This window comes from Pleurodeles waltl, chromosome 8 (assembly GCF_031143425.1).
Source record: "Pleurodeles waltl isolate 20211129_DDA chromosome 8, aPleWal1.hap1.20221129, whole genome shotgun sequence".
Taxonomy (NCBI): domain Eukaryota; kingdom Metazoa; phylum Chordata; class Amphibia; order Caudata; family Salamandridae; genus Pleurodeles; species Pleurodeles waltl.
The window spans coordinates 1,518,706,635-1,518,722,387 of NC_090447.1; the positions used below are offsets into that span (position 1 = coordinate 1,518,706,635).

General features: G+C 47.1%; 1 protein-coding gene across 3 annotated transcripts in view; it reads right to left on the minus strand.

The window, feature by feature from the left end:
* LOC138248864 (zinc finger protein interacting with ribonucleoprotein K-like) overlaps positions 1-15,753 on the minus strand; it is a 123,895-nt gene that overhangs the window by 26,504 nt on the left and 81,638 nt on the right. For all 3 annotated transcript variants that reach the window (XM_069202823.1, XM_069202821.1, XM_069202822.1), the window contains one exon: positions 9,244-9,354. In XM_069202823.1, the coding sequence (XP_069058924.1) occupies positions 9,244-9,354 (111 nt within the window). The remainder of the gene's footprint in view (positions 1-9,243; positions 9,355-15,753) is intronic.

Below are 15,753 nucleotides of genomic sequence, written 5' to 3' on the forward strand. Positions count from 1 at the left end.
TGTGTATTTGAATAAATGGTTCCTGTATAGTAAACGCCTGAATTTCACTTACTCTTCTTAGAGATGTAATGGTAATGAGAAATGCAACTTTCCACGTTAGGTATTGTATTTCGCAAGAAGGCATGAGTTCGAAAGGTAGACCCATGAGTCTTGTTAAGACAATGTTGAGGTTCCATGAAGGAACAGGTGGTGTTCTTGGTGGTATAATTCTTTTTAGGCCTTCCATAAATGCTTTAATGACAGGTATTCTAAACAGTGAAGTTGAATGAGTAATCTGCAGGTATGGAGATATTGCTGCGAGATGTATCTTTATGGAAGAGAAGGCAAGATTTGATTTCTGCAAATGTAGTAAGTATCCTACTATATCTGTTGGAGATGCATGTAATGGTTGAACTTGATTATTATGGCAGTAGCAAACAAATCTTTTCCAGTTACTTGCATAGCAGTGTCTAGTGGATGGCCTTCTAGCTTGTTTTATGACCTCCATACATTCTTGTGTGAGGTTAAAGTGTCCAAATTCTAGGATTTCAGGAGCCAAATTGCTAGATTCAGCGATGCTGGGTTTGGATGCCGGATCTGTTGTTTGTGCTGTGTTAACAGATCTGGTCTGTTGGGTAGTTTGACATGAGGCACTACTGACAGGTCTAGTAGTGTTGTATACCAAGGTTGTCTTGCCCATGTAGGTGCTATTAGTAGGAGTTTGAGTTTGTTTTGACTCAATCTGTTTACTAGATATGGAAGAAGAGGGAGAGGGGGAAAAGCGTACGCAAATATCCCTGACCAATTCATCCATAGAGCATTGCCTTGAGAATGCTGGTGTGGGTACCTGGATGCGAAGTTTTGGCATTTTGCGTTCTCTTTTGTTGCAAATAGGTCTATTTGAGGTGTTCCCCAAATTTGGAAGTAAGATTTTAGAATTTGGGGGTGAATCTCCCATTCGTGTACTTGTTGGTGATCCCGAGAGAGATTGTCTGCTAGCTGGTTCTGGATCCCTGGAATAAACTGTGCTATTAGGCGAATGTGGTTGTGAATTGCCCACTGCCATATCCTTTGTGCTAGGAGACACAGCTGTGTCTAGTGTGTTCCCCCCTGTTTGTTTAGATAATACATTGTTGTCATGTTGTCTGTTTTGACAAGAATGTATTTGTGGATTATGATGGGTTGAAATGCTTTCAACGCTAGGAATACTGCTAACAATTTGAGGTGATTTATATGAAACCTTCTTTGATGTACGTCCCATTGTCCTTGGATGCTGTGTTGATTGAGGTGTGCTCCCCACCCTGTCATGGAAGCATCTGTAGTTATCACGTATTGTGGCACTGGGTCTTGGAAAGGCCGCCCTTTGTTTAAATTTATACTGTTCCACCATAGAAGCGAGATGTATGTTTGGCGGTCTATCAACACCAGATCTAGAAGGTGACCCTGTGCATGTGACCATTGTGATGCTAGGCACTGTTGTAAGGGCCTCATGTGCAATCTTGCGTTTGGGACAATGGCTATGCATGAGGACATCATGCCTAGGAGTTTTAACACCATCTTTGCATGTATTTTGTGTGTTGGATACATGGCTTGTATGACTTTGTAAAAATTTTGAACCCTTTGTAGACTTGGAGTGGCTATCCCTTTTGTTGTGTTGATTGTCGCTCCTAAGTATTGCTGTGTTTGGCACGGCAGAATGTGTGACTTTGGATAGTTGATGGAGAACCCTAGTTTGTAGAGGGTTTGTATGACATAATCTGTGTGGTGTGAACACTTTGTTAGGGAGTTGGTCTTGATTAGCCAATCGTCTAGGTAGGGGAACACGTGTATTTGCTGCCTTCTGATATGTGCAGCTACTACTGCTAGACATTTTGTAAAGACTCTTGGTGCGGTTGTTATACCGAACGGCAACACTTTGAATTGGTAATGTATTCCCTTGAATACGAACCTTAGGTATTTCCTGTGCGAGGGATGTATCTGTATGTGGAAATACGCGTCTTTTAGATCTAAGGTTGTCATGTAGTCTTGTTGTCTCAACAGTGGTAATACGTCCTGTAGCGTGACCATGTGAAAGTGTTCCGATTTGATGTAGGTGTTTAGTGTTCTGAGATCTAAGATTGGTCTCAGTGTTTTGTCTTTTTTTTGGTATTAGAAAGTACAGTGAGTAAACTCCTGTGTTCTTTTGTGGACCTGGTACTAATTCTATTGCGTCTTTTTGCAGTAATGCTTGAACTTCTAGTTGTAGAAGGTCTAAATGCTGTTTTGACATATTCTGTGTTTTTGGTGGGACGTTTGGAGGGAGTTGGAGAAATTCTATGCAATAACCATGCCGGATAATTGCTAAGACCCAAGTGTCTGTTGTTATCTCCTCCCAAAATTTGTAGAACTGGCTTAGTCTTCCCCCCACTGGTGTTGTGTGAAGGGGTTGAGTGACTTGTGAGTCACTGTTTGGTTGGTGGGGTCTTGGGACCCTGAAATTTTCCCCGGTTTCTAGGGAATTGTCACCCTCTGTATTGGCCCCGAAAGCCTCCCCTTTGGTACTGTCCCTGGTAGGTAGACGGTGTTGTTTGTGAGGTACTAGCTTGTGTGGTTTGACCTTGAAACCCCCCTCTGAAGGTTGTTTTGCGAAACGTGCCAAAAGTGCCTCTGCCCTGCGGGGAATAGAGTGCGCCCATGGCCTTAGCTGTGTCAGTATCTTTTTTCAATTTTTCAATTGCCGTGTCCACTTCGGGTCCAAACAATTGTTCATTGAACGGCATATTGAGCACTGCCTGTTGTATCTCGGGTTTGAAGCCGGATGTGCGTAACCATGCGTGCCTCCTTATGGTTACCGCAGTATTTATTGTTCTTGCAGCTGTATCCGCTGCATCCATAGAGGGACGTATTTGGTTGTTGGAGATATTTTGTCCCTCCTCAACCACTTGTTTTGCCCGTTTCTGGAATTCTTTGGGTAGATGCTCGATGAGATGCTGCATCTCGTCCCAATGGGCTCTGTCATATCGCGCTAGGAGCGCCTGCGAGTTAGCGATGCGCCACTGGTTTGCAGCTTGTACTGCAACCCTTTTCCCAGCTGCGTCGAACTTGCGGCTCTCCTTGTCTGGAGGTGGTGCGTCGCCTGATGTGTGAGAGTTGGCTCTTTTACGAGCTGCTCCTACGACAACTGAATCTGGTGGCAGTTGTGATGTGATAAAAGCAGGGTTCGTGGGCGGTGCTTTATATTTCTTCTCCACCCTTGGAGTTATTGCTCTGCTTTTGACAGGTTCTTTAAAGATCTGTTTAGCGTGCCTTAGCATTCCCGGGAGCATAGGGAGGCTTTGATAATTGCTATGGGTGGAGGAGAGGGTGTTGAAAAGGAAGTCATCTTCGACAGGCTCTGAGTGTAAAGACACGTTATGGAACTCTGCTGCCCTAGCTACCACCTGTGCATACGCTGTACTGTCTTCAGGTGGTGAGGGCTTAGTAGGGTACGACTCAGGGCTATTGTCTGATACTGGGGCGTCATAGAGATCCCACGCATCCTGGTCATCTTGGCTCATAGTGGTATGAGCTGGTGAATGTGACGGAGTCTGTGCCGGTGATGTAGGAGTTACCGGTGGTGGAGTTACCTTCTTTACCACTTTTGCTTGTGGTGTCTTTTCTTGTGGTTGGAAATCGAGTTTCCTTTTCCTCCTGATTGGGGGAAGAGTGCTGATCTTCCCTGTACCACTTTGTATGAAGATCCGCTTTTGGGTGTGGTCTACATCTGTGGTTTGTAAATCTTCCTCAAACCTGTGTTTGCGCATTTGGGAGGACAGTGATTGTTCCTCTGAGTACGAACTGGCTGTCGGTTCAGTTGCTGGTCGTTTAGGCACCGAAACCGTGTCTTTTGTTGTTTTCGGCTCCGACGAGATTTTTCTCTTTTTCGGTGTCGAACTTTCTCGGCATCAGCCATCTTCGGTGCCGCTGTCTCTGTGCTGAGCGGCCTCGGTGGTGCTGTCTCGGTGTCGACCCTTTTCTGCAGCAATTTCTCGGTCCCGAGATTGCTGCGTGCCTGTGTCTCGACCCGAGTCGGACGACCTCGGCACCAGTTCGCCTTTTTTCGGTGCCGATGGACGGTCACCTACTTTATGGGTTGAGCCATGGCCTGTTGGCAGTGGCGTCCCCTGGGCTTTGTCTGTTTTCCCGTGTGGTACTTGCTTCAACGTCTTACTCACGGTTTCTTCGACGTCGAATTCCTCTGAGTCCGATTCATGGATGGAGAAGGCTTCCTCTTCTTCTCCCTGTTCCTCGAACCCTCGTTGTCCTGTCGGCGTGGACGCCATCTGCAACCGTCTGGCTCTTCGGTCACGGAGCGTTTTTCTCGACCGAAACGCTCGACAGGCCTCGCATGTTTCTTCCTTGTGCTCGGGTGACAGGCACAAGTTACAGACCAAATGCTGGTCTGTATAGGGATATTTACTGTGGCATTTAGGACAGAATCGGAACGGGGTCCGTTCCATCAGTCTCGATGTTGCACGCGGTCGGGCCGACCAGGCCCCGACGGGGGATCGAAATTACCCCGAAGGGCTACCGGAGCTCTTCAGGATTCGGTGTCGATTCTAATCTAACCCGATACCGAACGAAACAATACCGACGTAGTTTTCCGAAGTTATGACTATCTTTCCGTCCCGAAACACGGAGCGAAAAGGAACACGTCCGAACCCGATGGCGGAAAAAAAACAATCTAAGATGGAGTCGACGCCCATGCGCAATGGAAACAAAGGAGGAGGAGTCCCTCGGTCTCGTGACTCGAAAAGACTTCTTCGAAGAAAAACAACTTGTAACACTCCGACCCAACACCAGACGGCGGACTATGCACAGCATGTGTATCTGCAGCTACACATGCCACCGAACATACAGTTCCTTGAAGTCAATAGCTCCGTCTGGGGCTATCACGGATTCGTGAAAAAACAATCCAACAGTTCAGGCCGACCGCGAGGTCGTGTGCTACCTACAGTGTCACAAAGACCCGCAGACAGTACCTTGGAATTGTAGGGCATTGAAGTCCTTGTGATGAGATCTGAAGTGCAGCGTCAGTTACAGAGGTCGGTGCAGGAGTCGTGGGGCCCTTGAAGTCACGTGTTGCATATCGAACTCCATGAGGATGACGAAGTCAGGAGCTCGGTCGTTGATGGCGTCTGGGCTGCTGTGCGAATTGGGACGATGCAACGTGCGGTGTCCAGATATCACGGTGCAGGCAGCAGCTCGGTGACACTGTCCTGTGAAGCGGGGCAGTGTGACATGCTGTGTCTTCAGGTCACTGTGTAGGCAGCGGCAACGTCATTGTTGTAGTGCTGTCGTTGGTAGGCCCAAGGCTGAGGTGCGATGTGGGCTCTGTGCGGTGCCCATGGGTCACGGTGCAAGCAGTGGCTTCTGTTGACGATACTGGAGTCAATGGCGCTGGTGTCCGTGGACCGGGGCTGCGGTGCAAGGTGGTTTTTCTTCTGTTGTAGCACAAAACACACAGTTCCCAGTTGCAAGCAGAGTCGTCACTGTGGATGCACACTGTCGGTTCCTGGAGGGTTCAGTTCCAGTGGCCAAAAGATGAAGTAAACTATGCAGAGGGGTCATGCCCGAATCTTGCACGATGAATCTGAGGACGCACCTAAGAGGGAGACCCTAAATAGCCCAGGAAGGGGGGGGATTAGTCACCTAGCAGGATGACCACCTATCAGGAGGGGGCTGTGACATCACCTATCTGACCTGGCCACTCTGATGCTCCCAGGGGCCTCTGTCCATCTTCGATTCAAGATGGCAAAATCAAGTGGCCACCTGGAGGAGCTCTGGGCATCACCCCTAGGGTGGTGATGGAGAGGGGAGTGGTCACTCCCCTTTTCTTTGTCCAGTTTCATGCCAGAGCAGTGACTGGGAATCTCTGGACTGATGCAAACCGGTTTATGCAAGGAGGGCACAAAATGTGCCCTTTAAAGCATACCGGTGGCTTGGGGAGGCTACCCCTCCCAAATCATGTAACACTTATCTCTAAGGGAGAGGGTGCTACCTCCCTCCCCCACAGGAAATCCTTTATTCTGCCTTCCTCTGCCTGAGCTGGTCAAGCAGCAGGAGGGCAGAAACCTGTATGAGGGGTGGCAGCAGCGCGGATGGCCCGGAAAACCACAGAAGACTGGGAGGAGCAATGCAGGGAGTCCTCTAAGGAGCCCCCAGAGTGCATGGAATCATACAACCAATACTGGCAGCAGAATTGGGGTACGATTCAGACATGTTTGATACCAAACATGCCCGGGTTCGGAGTTACCATTATGTAGCTGGACACAGGTAGTGAGTGACCTGTGTCCAGCTTCGCCAACATTTACGAAGTCCAGTGCAATGGAGCTGGAGATCGTAGGGGCACCTCTGCTCATGCAGGGGTGCCCTCACACACAGGTACCTGCACTGTGCGCTCTGGGCTAGGACAGCCTACCAGAGGGGTGACTTACAGTGACCTGGTACAGTGACCTGTAGTGAAAGGGTGCAATCACCTTTTCACGCAGGATGCAATGGCAGACCTGCAGACACATTTTGCATGGGCTCCCATGGGTGGCACAATACATGCTGCAGCCCATGGGGAACCCGTGGTACCCCAATGCCTTGGGTACTTAAGTACCATATACTAGGGACTTGTATGGGGGCACCCGTATGCCAATTGTGGGGTGTGCAAAGTTCTAAGCAACCACATTTAGAGGGAGAGAGCAGAATCACTGGGGTCCTGGTTAACAGGATCCCAGTGAAAACAGTCAAAGCATACTGACAGCAGCCATAAAGTGGGGTCACCATGCCAAAAACAGGATACTTTCCTATATCCACCATAGACCATTAGGCGCAAATCATACAGCAAAGATTTCACTATTTCAGCTACCTTCCCTGTCTTAAAGATCACCTGGGATTTGCCCAATATATACTTCTCCACAAATATTGAAAATGAGATGTCACCATTTGCTGATGTACAGTCAAAGGGAATAGGGTGCCCAAGCTTGACACACTACAAGGATTTCCCAGGAAGAGCCAATAGGTATTCTCCCCACTTGGGTTAAGAAAAGGGCCTGTACCGCTCCTATGACTGGCCATGGCCAGGTCACAGAAGTGGTAGCCACCCAGCTCAAAAGGAGCACAATTCTGGGTGGACTCCAATCACCCAAAATAGATTAATACATGGTAATATATGGCTGGTGTGCACCACATCATAATCATGTAGGGCACTTGCACAGCCCTTTTCTCCCCAGCACAAGAAAACTAGCCAGGTCTCCCAAAAAGATCAAATGAAGAGCAGGATATCACAAGGACAGAGCACCTGGGACTTTTAAGCCTACACTAGTAACCTCAGATCTATGTGAATGAATAGACAACAAATTATCTCACTGGTGAAAGCCACTAAAGTGTATGTTCAGTAGTAAAATATTAATGGCCGACTTTCAACCGTGCAATGCTGTATCTTGTGATCTAGACAGCATCTGGTGTATCGCAAATAGTAACTTAACGATTACTGGGTTAATGCAAGTTTGATTGTTGAAGGATAGAGCACTTCACCTCCACAGCTTTTCATGCAACAGGACAAATCCTTGCTGTGCAGTGACAGATTTTAGCCATTTTCCGATCATTAGGTCAAAGAAGTCCATGATTATAGGTTTAATTCAAGTGATTTCAGAAGGAGAACCTTAGGCTGAAGGACATCATTCAGTCTGAAAACACCTTCATGATTCTTCCAAACTTAAAATCAGCACTCGTAGACTGAAGTTCGAGAAGAAGGGAGAGTACAGTGTCCTTCTTTGAACAGCTTGCTCACAATGCACCGTCCAGAATGAAGAGCCACGTCTGTCTCTGTGTTGGTTGGCTTAATGACGGAGGGATCTTCAAAATCTTTGTCCATTTCTTCAGTCTCCCATCCTCCTGTATGGCTTCCTTTGAAACCTTCTCTCTATGCGTTGCACAGTGTGAGAGGCCTTCTTACGAGTCTACATATTTTGGAACCTATAAGAACATTTTCCTTCACTAGCCTTATCGTTTAGCATTTGGGGGCTTCTGACATTTTGTTCTCCTCTAAGCCCAAGGCTTTTACAAAAGTGAACTTGGTCAAAAGATTGTAGTCGTGACTGTATTGTTTTTCTTTTATCTATGCATCTATCAAGCTGTCTGTCTGTTTAAAGAAACATTACTATTTATTCTGCAATATTAACCAAATGTTTTACTTATTAAACAGTCAGATACTGAGAAGACACTGGAATACCAAATGTTTAATTCTTTCTTTAAATCTAAAGAAAGATCATTACAATACAAGTCTGGAATGAGAAATGCGAAGGCTCTGCACCCTCTGCCTCCCCAATGGGACAGCTTGTTGTTCTTCGGCCTTCACATCAACTGGTCGAAATCTAACTTGTTTCCTCTTACTGATGCTACCGACCCCTTTCAAAGTGAATTTCCCCTGACTTGCTGCATGGGACACGTTCGCTATCTCATCATACTGCTCCACAGAGATAAAGAGCAAGTAATCACAGCCACCTATGGCACGGCCATAGATAAATTAACCTCCAAGATAAGACTATTGGATTTGTCTCTCGTTTTTATGACTGGCTGTGGCGCCATAATAAAAAATAAAAAAAAAGGTAATTCTGCCCTGTTTTTTATACCTATTCTTAAACATTCCCATTCTGCTTACAAATTTTTTTTTTTTTGCTATGCTGCCGGAGCCGCCTTCTGAAATTTATATGGGCCAGTCTGAACAAATGGTATAGTGTACTCTCACTCGACACGCACTATGCTCTTTTGTGGAGCTTTTCCCCGCAGCGACGAGACCGCTACATCTGATGAAGAACACCTTCCCACTGCCACGTACATGGACTGTTTGTTTATGTAGGGCATCCAGAGTGCACTTTGGGCCACCATCCCAACATACCACCTGACCCCGGCTGACTCTAGCCAATCCTCAAGATCTATTGGGACACGCCGCTACTCACCCCTAGAACTCCTGGCCTCCTCTTCTCCCCATTACCCACCTCTCCACCTCCCCTTTATGAGATCCTCTACATTACTCGCTGTTACAGTACTTACTAACCCATCTGTTCCCTAGATGGGTCTTTGATTACGAGCAGCCCTAAATGTTCCTAATATGTTTCGCTATGTATTACCAAACGTATACTATAATGCTATAAGTGTGCACCTTATTTCTCTCTCCATTAATTTTGAAAAACAAAACAAAAAAATAATTCCACATTCATGCGAACAGAGGTTAAAAAAAAAAAAAAAAGGACGTACCTGCAGGGCTGTGAATGTTTTTAACATTCTCTGGGTTCTGTTCAGCCAAGGGATAGAGCTCTACCTCCTCTTTGATGCTGTCCGAGACCATCACTATGGTGAGCTCTTGTTCTGTATTCGTGAAAACATCAAATAATGATTTCAAATTCTGTTACAGCCATGGTAAGCAAAGTACGGCCAGGAGGTCAAATCCTGCCCTCCTGACTTTCACATGCTGCCCTCAGCCGAATGACTGTACTGGGCTGCGGTTTACTTCAGGAAGCACTGACATTAAAACATGTTAAATAAACTGGAAAGTGTTTATTTTACAGGCTAACTGGAGTAAAAGAAAGGGATCGAATAAGGTGTCATGAAAAAAATTTACTTTAGGAACACATTCATTTTTCAATACATCTTGCAACAAAACGTGTAAAAATATAATCAAGTTTCCCCAAAATTGAAAAAGTGAATTTCATTAACAAGCAAAAGCGGTACACCTTATTCCATAAGAATAGATTAGTGCAGTCAGAAGTATTTTATTTAAAACTGAGCATTTTCCAAAATGAGTGTAGAGATATTCATGCCTGTTTATACCCTGACAACAATGCCAACAGTGAACTAAGAGGCAAGTCAGTCGCCACGTGCACCTATCTGGGAGGTCAGGGTCATTATGCATGGACAATATTAAAGTATATTAAATCAAACACACAAAGGTTTGTACAGCATATATCCTGAACCCAATCATTTCAAGGTGCTCTTGTTGCTCATAATGAAGAAAAAGGAGGTAAAGCGAATTAGAAAATTGCCTAGGATCAAACAACTGGGTCAAATGGAGAAGCATGTCTTCTGGTTTCATGTTGTGCAACTCGGTTGCATTTCAATAATTAATTCAGGTCAATAATCAGGTCCACTTTTTAGGGTTGAGCGCAAAGCGCTCTATCCCTGTTGTCATCTCTCTATGGGCTTGTACCCGCGCCCATGTCAGGCCCATCACTTTTGTGTGTTTGTAGGCGTGCCTTTTACCATTTGCTTCATTTCATTTCATTAATGAAAGGCATGCATACGTCATGCCTTTTCCGGTGTTCAGCCCTCCTCGAGCGCACCTGTCAACTACTGAAAACATGCAAGACTCCATGTTTTCGTCATGGTTTCTGGACTACCTGGATATTTGCACTTTTGCCAATTACATGGATATTTGCATTTTGCGGGTTACATGGATAATTGCACTTTTGCGATACGTTCCACTGTGAGCGAACGTCTCTTTCCTTTTGTGTGTTTGCTTTGTGCTCCTGGTGGACGTCGGCTTGCTTATGTGAAACTGTTTTACTTTTCAGTTTATGTGGCAAGAAAAGTCAGGTGAGGAGTTTACAAAGCTAATAGCTTTGAACGCGAGACCCATTACATTGCAAATGCTTGTTACACTTGCCTCTCCCAAGGTTGCAAGCAGAAAGACTTTCTCCAAGGTGCGGTACAGGGATAGCAATTCCGATATAGAATAACACAGTACTGTCAACTCTGACTATTCTAGAGACTATGGGCTTAATTTACAGGGCACTATGGAAAGAAACCATGAAAATAAATCCATGGCTCACTGACATCATGTACGTGATTTGATTCCCCTAGTCTCACACCCCTGCCTCAAAGCCCCACTCCCACCATGCTGCCATTAATGCGGTCCTCGGGCATGCCATAGACCATAGTTTGTGGCCTCTGGGAAATGTTTGCGAGTACCCATGAGTTACAGCATCACTGGGCTATTTAACATCCAATAGAGAAAGTGTAGGTTACTATCCTCTAAGCTACTGTCCTAGAGCCTGCCCCTCTAACTCAAAGTGCTTCTGCGAACTAGATTTCTACTGCAGTTGTACAGTGCACTATGTTCACCTGATAATCATCTACTTACTTCCACCTCTGCTCGTCTGCAATGCCAATATTCAACCAAGCTAATATTTATTTTTGTTTCGAAAGAAGAAAGGGTAGAGAAAAGAGGTACAAGGTAAAAGTGTGAGTTAGTTACTTGTAAATTTATTTTGACCTTTGATGCTTTCAGATGGCGAACTCAAAGATGGTAGCCAGACCACATGACCTCCTGCTAAGTGCCAACATGGTGAAAAGTCTGAATAGAGTTAGCCCAGGAGTGTTGGCTTCATCAAAGGCTTGCATCATCTCAACCACATCTGTCTCACACAAGCAAAAATATCAGAGATGAATGTGTACTGAGGAAGATGACCATTTGTTTGCTACATAATGAGTTGGAGCCCAAAAGCATGTGTTACTGACTTCTTGCACCAAGAGCCTCATTACGAGTCCCACTGTAATCTTAAAGGAGCCAGTAACCACAGCAGCCAACCCCATCGAGATAATAAGAACCTTGATAACTCTGCTTCTCTGGGATGTTTGACCTGGAGATTTTGGCAGCAAGTAGGCTGGTCTCAGAGGGAAATACGGGATGAAATGTGCAAGCCAGTATCTGCAGCAACATATGCCATCGAACACCCATATTCTTGAACGTTATTTAAAAAAATCCATTAACTGCAAGTATTTCCACTGGTCTGGAGTCACCAGGGCCCTCTGTAGCACTAATGCCTACAAGGGGAGGGGGGACCTGGTGCAGGAAGCTGGCCTGGTGTATGGTGGAAACCTAAGGTGTTGGCACCTTATACCAGGTCCAGGCAACCCCTATTAGTGAAATGTAGGCAGTGTCTAGGAAGCCAGGCTCTCTAGAGGTAGGTGTGGATGAGCAGCTAAGACTTATCTAGGAGACATGCAAAACGTATGCAATACCATTATAGTCACACAGCAATGTATCACACATGAAAGAACCACACAGTGTTACAAGAATAAAGGCACTTTATTATAGTAACAACAGTAGATTACTTATAGGCAGTCCCCCCAACTGGAGGTAAGTAAATACTATGTATGTACACAACAGCAATAAGAAATTAGCATAGAAACAACAAGCACTGGCAATAATTGCATGAAATAGTGAGGGCCCTAGGGGAGGGCCAGACTATATGCTAAAAAAAAACAAAATGGAATGCGAAGTGAAGTCCCCCACCCAAGGATGTGGAGTTGTTAGGGCGGAGCTGGAAGGGACCCCGAGAGGTGAGTATCTGAGTGGCGACCAGGAGAGCAGAGGTAAGTACCTGGTCTTCACAGGGACTAACAGGAGGACTTAGAAAAGGGATTGTGCAAGCACAGGACCAGACTAGAAGAAACCAAAGGTGGATTCTGGCAGAAGAGGACCTGTAAAAGAAGGGGACAGAGTCCAGTCCAAAATGGAGTGTCTGGTCGTGGCAGGAACAACTATGCATCCTTCTGTTGATGCAGAACCAGGTCAACGGGGGAAGAAGACGACCAGCTGTGCAGTCCTGGGAGCGGTGCAGGTGGTGTCCCACGTCGGATGTTGGGTTGCAGATGGTCAGTGGTTAGGAGAACCACCAACAAGCCTTGGCAAATGCAAGAAGAAGCACAATAACAGTTGCAAGGCTGAGGAGGACCAGCAAGGTCCAGGGGACTCGACCCTTGGAAGGTAGTCTGGGCAGACCCTCAGCAGTCGGGAGAGCCAGCAATAGCAGTCGCAGCCCCAGCAGGCAACCCACTGGCAGCAGACAACAAGTCACAGTGAGGCCCAGTCAGCACACCTGGAGATGAGTCCCCCATTGCTGGAGCAGCAGAGAGGAGACACTTCTTCGTAGGAAGAAGTGCTGGGGGCCGGGGCTACTCTGAGCCTGAAGATCCTTGGAGCAGGAGGCAAAAAGCCTTGGCAGCTCCAAGAGTTGCAGTGCACAGGGGTACTGTCATGCAAGGAGAGGTAAGGGCTCAATGTCTCCCAAGTTGGATAGTGGGTAGAGAGGACAAAGGGGACCACTCCAGACCACTACCTGTGATGCAGGATCCACGCAGTTCTGGAGAACAGATCCACGCAGCCGGACGTCGTTGCAGTTGGTGCCTGCAGATGCAGGGGAGTGACTCCTTCACTCCAAGGAGATTCCTTCTGGGTGCAGGCTGAAGTCTCAACGACCCCAGAGGAGGCACAGCCGGGGAAATGTTACAGTTGCTGGAAGAAGCTGGGGAAACAAAGTTACAAAGCGAGGTCGTCACAGAAGTTGCAGACTTGTAGGTTCTTGAAGAGTCTAGTTGCGGTTCCAGTGGCCAGACGTAAGAGTAAATGATGCAGAGGAGTCCTGGTGGAGCCTTGTGTGTCAAATCGGTGGGCTCCCCCGCAAGGGAGTCACTAAAAAGCCCTACAAGATGGTTTGGTCACCTGGCATGGTGACCACCTATCAGGAGGGGTCTATGATGTCACCTGCCTGAACTGGTCACTCAGATGCTCCCAGAGGCCTCTGAAAATCTTGGTTTCAAGATGGCAGCATCAAGTGGCCACCTGGGGGAGCTCTGGGCACCACCCCTGGGTTGGCGATGGACAGGGGAGTGGTCACTCCCCTTTCGTTTGTCCTGTTTCGCACCAGAGCAGGGCCCATCAAAACAAACCGGTGGTTTGGGGGGTGGTAACACTCCAAAGCAGTCATATCTTTTTCCAAAGGAGTGGGTGTTCCCTCCCTCTCCCACAGGAAATCCTTTGTTCTACCGTCCCCTGCTTAAGCTGGTCAAGCAGCAGGAGGGCAGAAACCTGTCTGAGGAGTGGCAGCAGAGCGGGCTGCCTGGAAAACCCTTGAAGACTGGTGGAAACAATACTGGGTAGTCCTCTAAGGAGCCCCCAGAGTGCATGGAATCGTGCAATCAATACTGGCAACAGCATTGGGGTATGATTCCGACATGCTGGATACCAAACATGCCCAGGTTTGGAGTTACCATTAAGTAGCTGGACACCAGTACACGGGTAAAATGGCTCCCCTACACTTACGAAGTCCAGTGCAATGGAGCTGGAGTTCGCAGGGGCACCTCTGCTCATGCAGGGGTGCCCTCACACACAGGGACCTGCATCTTGCCCTTTGGGCTGGAAGAGCCTACCATAGTGACCTGTGGTGAAAGGGTGCATGCAACTTTTCACGCATGCTGCAATGCCAGGCCTGCAGACACATTTTACATGGGCTCCCATGGGTAGCATAGTACATGCTGCAGCCCATGGGGTCCCCTTGTGTCCAATGCCCTGGGCACCTAAATACCATATACTAGGGACTTATGAGGGGACACCAGTATGCCAATTGTGGGGTGCACAAAGGTCTTAACCAAATTTACAGTCTACACATGACTTTAAAAACACATCAACACAAATTCTCTTCACGACTATCAATCAGGCTTCAGTTCACACCTGCATTATGGAACCACCACCATAAAAGGAGCTGATAACAACCAGAAGACTACAAAGATGACTGTTGCCACATGATACTTGTGGTCCTAAGACTATGTTTAGCTGCCATGCCAGAGGAGGGGCTTTCACTGGAGGGAAAGATCTCAAGAGACCTTGCAAGAATGGTTTTACAAGTCTTTGAGACCAAAGAGATGGTTTACCGGATATTCTCCTGTATCTAGAGATGGATGCTAAATGAACTGTGATGGACGCGTAGGCAAGACCTGAGCGTGCTAAATGAAGCAATTTAGGTAAGATTTCCTCCGGGGCGGATATAGGATGCGTATTGGTGGAGTTGCACCAAAGACAGAACTGCTTTCACATTAGCCGATAAGTGTTATTTGTGCTATCAGCTTGGGCTTTGGCAAGGATGTCCTTACAATCCTTGGAGATGTTCAATTGGCCAAATTCATTGAATTCAGGAGCCATGCCGATAAACAGAGACCTGGGGACCGGATGTCTCACTTGGCCCTGGTTGATAGTGAGGAGCTCAGGAATATGCTTCAACCTGATGGAAGGACATGCAGATAGCAGCAGAAGCTCCATGTACCAAGGTTGACGTGGCCACCGTGGAGCAATGAGAATTATCCGACATGGTTCCGACTTGATCTTGCAGATCAATCTTTGGAGGCGAGGAATGGGAGGAAAAGCGTAGGCGTAGACTCCTGACCATGCTATCGAAAAAGCATCCCTCCCCCCCCCCCGACGACCCTGGTTGGTGACGCCAGCTTGCGTAATACTGGCATTTGGCGTTCTGGAAGGTTGTGAACAGGTCTAGGTTTGGCTTTCCCCACTGGAAGAAAATGCTGTCTAGCATCTTCTGGTCCAGTTCCCATTCGTGAAGAGATGTGTTTAGTCAGGTATTCTGGATGCCTGGGTCGTGCTCCGCCCTTATGTGCACTAAATGGTGAATGCCCCAAGTTCAAATGGATTGTGCTTCCTGGGACAGTAGCTGCAAACGAGTTCCTCCTGGCTTGTTGATGTAAAGCATGGTTGTTCTATTTTCCGTTTGGACAAGCACCGCTGATCCACGAATTCTTGAAAGGAAGGCTTGCAATGCTAAGAATATTGCCTTGAGTTCTAGGAGGTTGATATCAAGAGAACGGTGAGAAGGGGGCCAGCTGCCGCTTACTTCAAAGTCCTGGAGGCATGCGCCCCATACGACCATTGATGCATTGGTCGTTATGGTTAGAGGAGGAATCTGAGCTAAAAATTGC